The sequence below is a fragment of the Magnolia sinica genome, chromosome 11 (genome assembly GCF_029962835.1).
Source record: "Magnolia sinica isolate HGM2019 chromosome 11, MsV1, whole genome shotgun sequence".
Taxonomy (NCBI): domain Eukaryota; kingdom Viridiplantae; phylum Streptophyta; class Magnoliopsida; order Magnoliales; family Magnoliaceae; genus Magnolia; species Magnolia sinica.
In genome coordinates, this window is record NC_080583.1 from 11,154,984 (window position 1) to 11,164,230 (window position 9,247).

Below are 9,247 nucleotides of genomic sequence, written 5' to 3' on the forward strand. Positions count from 1 at the left end.
TAAGTCCAAAAGGAATGCAGCTGTAGAAGTCTAAGGAAGATGGACCAGGAGCATGCATGTTGGCCACCTAATGTGAAATGTCCCGTCCATTAGTTGGGCCTGTCATGTTCAGCCCCATTCATCAGGTGGCCAACATGCTATAAAAATGGCCAGCTAGATAATCGACCAAAACGGGCCCTGGCTTAGATTTCACAGTTGCTCTGTTGGGCACAGACAGTTTGGTCCAAATGTAATGCAGCTGTAGAAATTCAGGACGAAGATGGAGATCCAAGCTGTTCATTAGTTGGGCCACATCATGTATATGCGCTCCTGAAGAATCATGTTAAGTCCACACATCAAGTTGGCCTACTCGCTAGATATGGTCAGCTAGCTAGAAATTCTTGGCCCTGATGAATTGACCAATTTGATTCATGAACCAGGACACGTGCACGACGGACCCCACTGATGGATTGTTCTGATGTCGCACACATATGCCATGTAAGAATTCTTACACAAAATGAGAAGGTAGTGATGAGAAGGTAGTGGGGACCCCACTGACGGACCCCACTGATGGATTGTTCTGATGTCGCACACATATGCCAAGTAGAATACATTACACTAATTGAATGTTCAAGTGCAAATGATCAAACTAAGTGAAGTTAAACTACATTCATTACACGAATTGAATGCTCAAGCACAAATGATCAAACTGAGTGAAGTTAAACTACAATTGCATTTCATCCAGATCTGAAATATATAGAGAAATCATGGCCAACGACATGAATTGCAGAGAAATCATGCCCATGAGAAGAAGTCAGAACACGAAAGCTCCTGTCTTTCCTTCCTTTCATGGTGAGGTGATTTGCTTCCTTAGTCTGCTTGAACGCCTGACTGGAGTCATCGCCTCGTCGTCTCCAAATCCCTTCAAAGTGGAAAATAAAACAAACATAAGAAAGTTGTTGGGCGATCAGATGCTTCCATGCATTAGAACTAGCTGGGTATAGATGTATGCAAGCATGCCCATGCATGTATGCATTGGAATCATGACCCACCTATGATGGTCAGTCCTATCAATGTAAATTCAGATAATTTGCCCATCAGATGGACCATCTAGATCATTCAAACATGCAACAATGAGGATACCATCCAAAACCAATGCATCTAAAATGGGCTTCATCTGAAAATTTACAATTACATATGCATACATCCAAGTGAAGATTTCAAAAGCATGGGGATTCAGATATATTTTCACAGAAATCCAACCAAAACTCAAATGGAGCTTTCACATTTTAGGATTACATATGCAGGTAAAGATTTCAAAAGCATACACTTTGTCGAAATTCACACACATTTTCATGGATATATTTTCATAGAAATCCAACTAAAACTCAAATGGAGCTTTCACATTTTAGGATTACATATGCAGGTAAAGATTTCAAAAGCATACACTTTGTCGAAATTCACACACATTTTCATGGATATATTTTCATAGAAATCCAACTAAAACTCAAATGGAGCTTTCACATTTTAGGATTACATATGCAGGTAAAGATTTCAAAAGCATACACTTTGTCGAAATTCACACACATTTTCATGGATATCCATCTTAAAATTCAAAATGGAGCTGTGAACAAAAGAAAACACAGCCTTAAATTTCAGATTCCTACCATGTTATTACCAAAAATCACGAATTTCCAAAAAACCTTATTTCCAATACAACACAAAAGAGCCCATTTTTGTGATTTTTGGAAATTCTAATAAGGTAGAAATATTTTTCTCCGAGTTGTAATTGCCCATGAGTAGTTAGGAAAATTACTATTATTCATAGACAAATCATGCTAATAGAAGCTTAATCGCGATATAATGGCTATAAAAACACGTACTTGTTTACTGTGGAGCTTCTCATATATGGTAAAGCTTCCATATGAAGGGGACTCAGACGATGAGTTGTTAGAGCTCCTCCTCGACTTCCGTTCATAGCTCTGGACCTCCGTCTCCCCTCTCTCTGATCGCCGCAGGTTGCAAGATGAGCTCTTCTGTAAGCTGCTGCTCACCTCATATGGACCTGAGTCACCGGCCATGTCAACCTCTGCTGGACCATTCTGATGGAATGGTGTTCTGTCGAAGCATGGCCCGCTGTCGCTACTAGCTGACACTGAAGCTGATACTAGCAAATCTGCTGAATCCATCTTCTTCACTACAGCATTGGGTACTTTCTTCACAACAGCATTGGGTACTTTAGAAGCTTTGTTTTGCTTGAGATGGAAACAAGCAGCAATGGTCATAAGTGCTAGAACAATCAAAGAAACAACCGACGTGTTTCGAATTGGAAATTCATCCTCCACCGGCCCATAATTCGTAGGGTCGATTACGTCCAGACTATGAGGAGTCTCAATGTCTGTCCAGGAATCTGGGTTTTGAGTAATTTCTGCATCTAGAGGATTGGTGCTGGTATGAGAATCGATAGTAAACTTCTCTTGAATCTCATCAGTTTCCACAAATTCATGCTCAATCTTTCGTGCTTGTGAAACTGGCAGGGGCTGTTCTTCGAGCACTACGTTAATGGGTTCTTCTGTAACCTCATTTTCTGTAGTCTCCTTAGAATCAATTTCAAGATGAAAATGTTCTTTGCTCCCAGCTTGTTCGATTTCTCCCTCCATTTCAAGCACCAGACCACTCTCTTCTTCAAGCACCATAGTTGCAGCTTGTTCGATTTCTCCCTCCATTTCACCAAGTTCTTCATTTGCAGCTTGTCCGACTTCTCCTTCCATTTCAAGCTCTAGACCAATCACTTCATTCTTTCTTTCACGAAAGTCTTTGATTTGGTTTGCGTCAGCCAACATTTCATTGGCATTGATATCACTCACCGGAATGGTTAAGTTAACAAAGCGTAATGGAACTGTGTCTTCTTCCCTTGGAAGAGACATTGCGTTAAGAAGATAAGCGACGGACTTGATTGACAGACGCTTGAAACTGTAAACTACCCTCTCAAGATTCACATTTGCTATCTCCCCAATTTCAGCTATTGAGTCTCTAAGATGCGGATCTTCGAGAACTTGTAAGGATTGGGCGTAGAGCTTATGGAATGGCTGATTTTTAATCAACAACGGAGAGAGAACGACAGGAGAGTCTGTCACTGAAATAGACAAACAAGCGATAGCTAGGACCAAAAGGAATGACATGAATTTGGGTCTTGCAAAAGAGCGATAGTGAGGAATTTGTTTCACTTCAACACTCTCCTCCATGGATTTTTCTGTGACAGCGTCGCTGATATCTGATTCGGGATCAGAAACATGGGTCTCCTTGTCATCATCTTTGTCTTCCACTTCAGATGGAAAAAGACAATCTGAATCTTTTTGGGTGATAGGAGATTCAGTTTCGTCGGTTGGTTCAGTATAATCTAAACAGCTTTCAGAGGTGAAGCTGTCTTCGGGCTGTTTACTGGCTTCAACAGGATCAAAGTCTTTTTCCTTGTTGAGAAAGACTTCAATCCTCCGATTGGGTTTGTAGCGGAGGAACATAGGCCTTGGGGAAAGGTAGTTAGTTTTGGGATCATACGGAGGAATCGGTGGATCAATGTCAGGAGAAGCAAAAGAAGAACCCAAATGCTCATTGCATTCATGTTCCACAGTTCTTGGTCCAAATGAAACTTCCAAAACTTTTGGGTAATCTGAAGTTACCTGTGAATCAAGACCAGGAGAAGTAAAAGAAGAGCCCAAATGCTCATTGCATTCATGTTCCAGAGTTCTTGGTCCAAATGAAACTTCCAAAACTTTTGGGGAATCTGAAGTTACCTGTGAATCAAGACCCATTTCAGATTTTGATTCGATCTCTTTGGTTTCCTCAATTTCGGAAGAATTCATGCAAGGGAAAAGAGATTTTCCCTCAGAATGAGAAGCCAAAGAAGTCCTGACGGTCTCGTTTCTTTCCGTTAGCACCTTCTTTCTTGGGGAAGGAGCGATCTTCGAAGCGGCGGAAATTGTTGGAGCCATGAAGTTCTTGGTCCCCATTGAAAAAACCGGTGATTTTGCTCGGATTGGTTTGGAGCAGTTTCGATCCTTCTCATTCTCTTTTTCGTATGAAGCTCGAACAGCTGACATCCCTTCTTTGGAAATCAAGTTTCTTTGAGGAAAGTCTGCAGTACCAAAACCAAAGAAAGATTTAGAATCAGCCCAAGAACAGAAAATCACAACAATACATGATGAATTATAAGATTCTCCGAGCCCATGTCTAGGTGATCCAGACTGTTGATCTGATGGGTCATGTTATAATAATGGATGATCCGAGATCCTATCTCTGGTACTCTTCCAATGAATCTGGACCATTGCTTACTGCAATTATGTTAGCTCAATCTGGACCAATCAAAGGGTTTTTACAATTGAGGACAGATCACATGGTGGGCCCACCATATCAACCTTCTGGATCTCTAAACCATGGGCCCCACCTAAGGACAAACCCCATTTCCTCTGCACAAAGATCATAAATAATTCGTGAAAAATATATATTATGATTTCAAACTAAAAAAGAAAATCAAAGAAAAAAAAAGAAGCAAAGCTTTTTGACCTGCTGGGCTATTTACTGGGGTGACAGGATTGAAGCCTCTCGGAACAGCTGAAATTGAAGGCCTTGCTATGGGATTTCCATTAAAGCTCTTTCTAATGTTGTTGCTGTTTTCTGGAGTTCTGAGATTTGGGCTTCTTCTTCCTGAAATTGGAGATGGAGATCTGTGTGAAGAAGCAGCTGCCATGGATCTTTTTTCTTGAAGATCTGAGCTTCGGAAAGGAAGTAATGGAAAATGGAATGTTGTTTTGAAGATGGAAAGAGAATGAAGAGATAGAGTAAGGCAGGAAAAAGGAAAGAGGAGGTGAGGAGATCTCGGGAAGGAGGAGAAATGGGGATATTCAGATTTGGGCAGCTGCTGCTAACGGCTAGTTCTTTTGAAGGGGAGATGACCGTTAAAAAAAGGTGGGAGTTTGAAAATTTTAAATTGTGGTAGAGGTGTTTTCGACCGTTGCAGCCATGTTAAAGACGACTTTGTTTTTCCCTCTGTCGCGGCGCAGATACAGCGTGTATCGCCACCAAATGGGGCCCACACACTTAGATTTCAAGATAATTTGAAATGTCCGTATTCTCCTCGCTACCATATATAAGATATTACATTGTAATCTCTCTTGAATGATGATGATCTGAACCTTTGATATTTAGATTTGGGTAAGAGCCATTGAAAACTTTCTTTTAAGTGTTCTAGATTCATCCACAGATATTAACCCTCACAATCATCCATCTAGAGTATGTTTACTAAGTAGAATTTTATAGCATAGAGAATGGTTCCGATCATCAGAATACTTAGCATGTGGACCCCTGCGACCGGGGACACATGCCAGATGCTTAGTCGCGACAGACAGAATGATCTCAACGCGGAGAACTTCGATACTGTGAAAGAGTGTGACGGTTCATGCTCATGCGTTCATAAATCGTACAATTAGCATATACGTAACTTAATCAAACCGTAAAAACGGTGGGGACCACTTTGGATGGGTCATAAAACAAAAGTTAGATCAAAATGGTCTCCTCTTTAGAGGGTTGATGGACTTTCAATGGACGGTTGAAATTGAAAGGTGGTCATGTTCCTAAGTTCAATTATCAATTGTTCATAATCAGAGGTTAGGAGCCTTCGATGATCTAATTTCTAGGTTGATAGCCTACGGACGGTGGGCCCTGTGACTTGGACTGTTTATTTGAATTACGTGCATGATTCATGTACAATTCCTTAGGTGCAACTGTGGTAGTAGGGCTGTCCATGGGCCCATATAAGGCTTCGCAAAATCGCCTGGCCCAAATAGTTCAAAATCCAACCCGAGGTCAACCCATGCCTGGGTTGAGCCAGGTTGTTGCTCAACCCTAGCCCAACTCAAGGTTCATATACATCGGCCCTAACGTAAAGCAGCTCAACCTCAGGTTAGGAATTCTCAACCCAAGCCCAACTCAAGTGGGCTCGGTTGGATTGATTGGCTTGGTCAAGTTGATACATGCTAATATTTTTGTTATTATATTAGTCAATTATATTTCTAATACATGCGTTTTTTTATAGCTATGATTTTATTAATTATATTAATAATTATTTATCGTAAAAAATTTCACTTTTTTTAAAGCAAACAAGTTAAAATATAAAACTACGCCTTTAAAAGTTGTATTGTGTATCATGTGATCTATTTGAGAGAGAAATATAGCGTGTCTTGTTAGCCTGAGTAATCGAAAATGACTTGGACTACTGAAACCTATTGACATTGGAATTTCTTGTGCCTTCAAAATTATAATTTATAAGTTACTTATACATTGATTGGATTCGGGTTGGGTCGGGCAAGCTGGGACTTCAACCTGAACATGACCCAAGTTTTATCATATTGGTGTTTGTATAGCCCAAGTCTGAGACCGAACCAATACATCCTGCCTAAGCCCAACCCAATGTTGAATTGCTCACGGGTTGGTTGGGTTGAACCCACCCAACTTTCAGCCCTAGTGGTTAAGGCTGTCAATGGGCCGGCCCTGGGTAGTCTCAGCCTGAGTTTTGAACTGTTTCGAGCTGGGCCACACAAAAGGGACCAATGGGGAGTGGGGACATTGGAAAGGGGATACTCATCATAGAAAATTCGGGATGGAATTTAGGGTCCACCATATTTTTTATATGTTATCTAATCCATTCATCAGGTTAGCCCCACCAGGCTTAAGTGGTAAAAATAAATTTAAGCCATTCCACAGCTTATGTGGCCCACAACAGGTGAGTACATAGGCTTTAGTTGTCATTGAGAATTGCTGCCTATCGCATGTGACACTTGAGTTTTGGATCATGATGATTATTAAAATGTACGGTGATTATGTGGATGCGAACCAGATGTACTATTTGGATTCAAAATACACATGAGGGGTGGACCCCACACAACTCGTCAGTATGGTAAACTAACATACATTCGAATGATATGTGATCATTACCGAGGTTGGGGAATATCCATTTCCTTTGAGATTGTATTCTCAGTGGAAGAATTTTAGAGTTCACACATGCCAATGAGACGCGCATGTGCAATATCCGATCCGTTCATCACTTGATCACCATTATCTAAATGCGTTGTTCTGAACGTCACCAGATCTCATCATTAGGTGGTCCGAAATGCAGATCGAATGTTGGTCGTTGATTACTTTCTCTTAACCATTCATCGCACCCTAATCACATCTTACTGACTATTCACCTGGATTCTTTGTCCACTCAGTTGATGAGATGAATTTATTTTTTATTTATTTATCTACTTATTTTATTTTTTTACTGATTGTGTTAAACTTTAAATAAAAATTAACAAAATCAACATTAATAACCTTTAGTTTTAAATCTTTTAATCCATTTTTATTTGATTGAGAAATACAAAGTTTACCATCACTAGAAAAAAATAATTTTTAAAGTAAAAAATAAAAATTCAGAAAGACCAGTTCTTATCATTTTAAAATCACCGATTTGTTATAGTAATTGGTGGTTGACAAAGGCAACTACTCTCATGAATTCAATTTTAATCAATTTATCTTAACACTAGGGTCACTAACGAATCAATCAGTCTTGAGTCAAGTGTGACTTTAGCATTTATGCTTGCACTATTCTAACCGTATACATTTAATCGAGTACCGGCCATGTTAACACATGTGGCCCTATATTTACTTGAATTATATAAACAACGATAGTAATAACACCCACCATTTAAACATTTCTACTTTCATATTTATTTACAATCTAATTTTCTTATAAGGCCATATAGACCTAGATGAAGGAAAAGTAAAAATATCAACTTGAGCCAAAACTTCTATTTTCCATTAGGGCGTGTTTGGGCAAACGCATTAAGATGGCTTACGATGGATGGGATCATGCGATCCTGCGTGCACATCCCACGCGCGCGTTTGCGTCGCGTGGGATCCTCAATGCATCTCTATCCCATGGTATTTGTAATCGTGTATGGTGGATATCGAACGCGATATCTCATCCCACCTCTCTTGTCTCCTCCAGCCCACCAACAAATCCCGCGGGATTTCGCCCTACCGTCTGCTGCTGGATTTTCACGTATATGAAGAGAGAAAACCGCGTCGCAGCTTGCAACATCCCTTCCCAGCTATCAGTTCGTACTAGTAGAGATGAAATATCTCTGGTATGGGCTTCGGTCAGTGACGTCCATCACCGGGTATTTAGCCATGGATGTGACAGGTCGAGCTCCATTCATCGCCCTACGGGGAGAAGGTAAGCTCCCGTCTCTACATGCGGACCGCCATTCTTGCGTGAGGTATGTCTCCCTTACCCTGATTTTCTCCCAATATGTCTCCTGCTAAGGGATTGGCCGTTTCAGGAATTTCTTACATTATTAACACTTCAATCGTATGCCGTCCCGTTTTCAAAACTTGTAAAACTTTTGATGAATCCATGTTTGGATTTAATCTCTTTGAAATTGCAAGTAGTCAAGTTTTCAAAATCCATTCGACTGCCATATGCTTTGCAATGTGAAGGTACGACCGTCTGATCTGTAGCTTCGCATGCATGCACGATTAACGCCTCTTTTGGCTGAGATCAGGAGATGGATTCAAAAAGGATTTGAGAATGAAATCCATTATAATCGAACTTTACACAGAGACAAGAACGTCAGTGAGTATTTCATACCGTATCAGTGGCTATTGGAGAGGCCATGCTTCTTGCATGACGTAGAAATGGTTCGGTTTATACCTCGCGGATGGACATGGTGGTTCATTAAATTGGGTTTTCGCAAAATGTTTAGCAAAAAAAAAACTTTTATAGCTTTGTGTGTTGTTATTCTTTACATATTACTTGATTACTGTTATTGTCTTTCACTTTTGGCACCCTGTTATCAGTACCGAACAATTTGGTGTTCGTGAAGGGCAAAGGATATCTGTTGGAACTTTAACTTGATATATGTTCCATATATTTCTTTTTATTTTTATTTTTTATTTAAATTCTTACTACGGTGAAAATGAAATGATAGCTGTTCTCTATTACCAGCATATGGAGGGTTCGGATGACACATATATATCGTTGTGGGTTCCACAGATCTTCGGCTATGACCTACAGACAGTTTGAATTGGGCGTGGTAGGCAATGCATTTTGGGTTAGAGCATCCTTCTCCATCTAAACAGGATCATTGCCGTGATCCCAGGATGATGTGACAATCCAAACAGGCAGATGTTTTGGTCCAGGAATATGAGAATCCCATAGGACGCCCGACCA

At 40.3% G+C, this 9,247-nt stretch overlaps 1 protein-coding gene across 1 annotated transcript; it reads right to left on the reverse strand.

Annotated features, from left to right (window-relative positions):
* Nucleotides 1-785: 785 nt before the first annotated feature.
* Nucleotides 786-4,900, reverse strand: LOC131218804 (uncharacterized). Its single transcript, XM_058213622.1, has 4 exons — nucleotides 4,543-4,900; nucleotides 3,774-4,114; nucleotides 1,863-3,659; nucleotides 786-901 (listed from the first exon to the last, which is right to left on the reverse strand). The coding sequence occupies exons 1-4, from the start codon at nucleotides 4,724-4,726 to the stop codon at nucleotides 827-829; spliced, it is 2,397 nt and encodes a 798-aa protein (XP_058069605.1). The 5' UTR covers nucleotides 4,727-4,900; the 3' UTR covers nucleotides 786-826.
* Nucleotides 4,901-9,247: the final 4,347 nt, after the last annotated feature.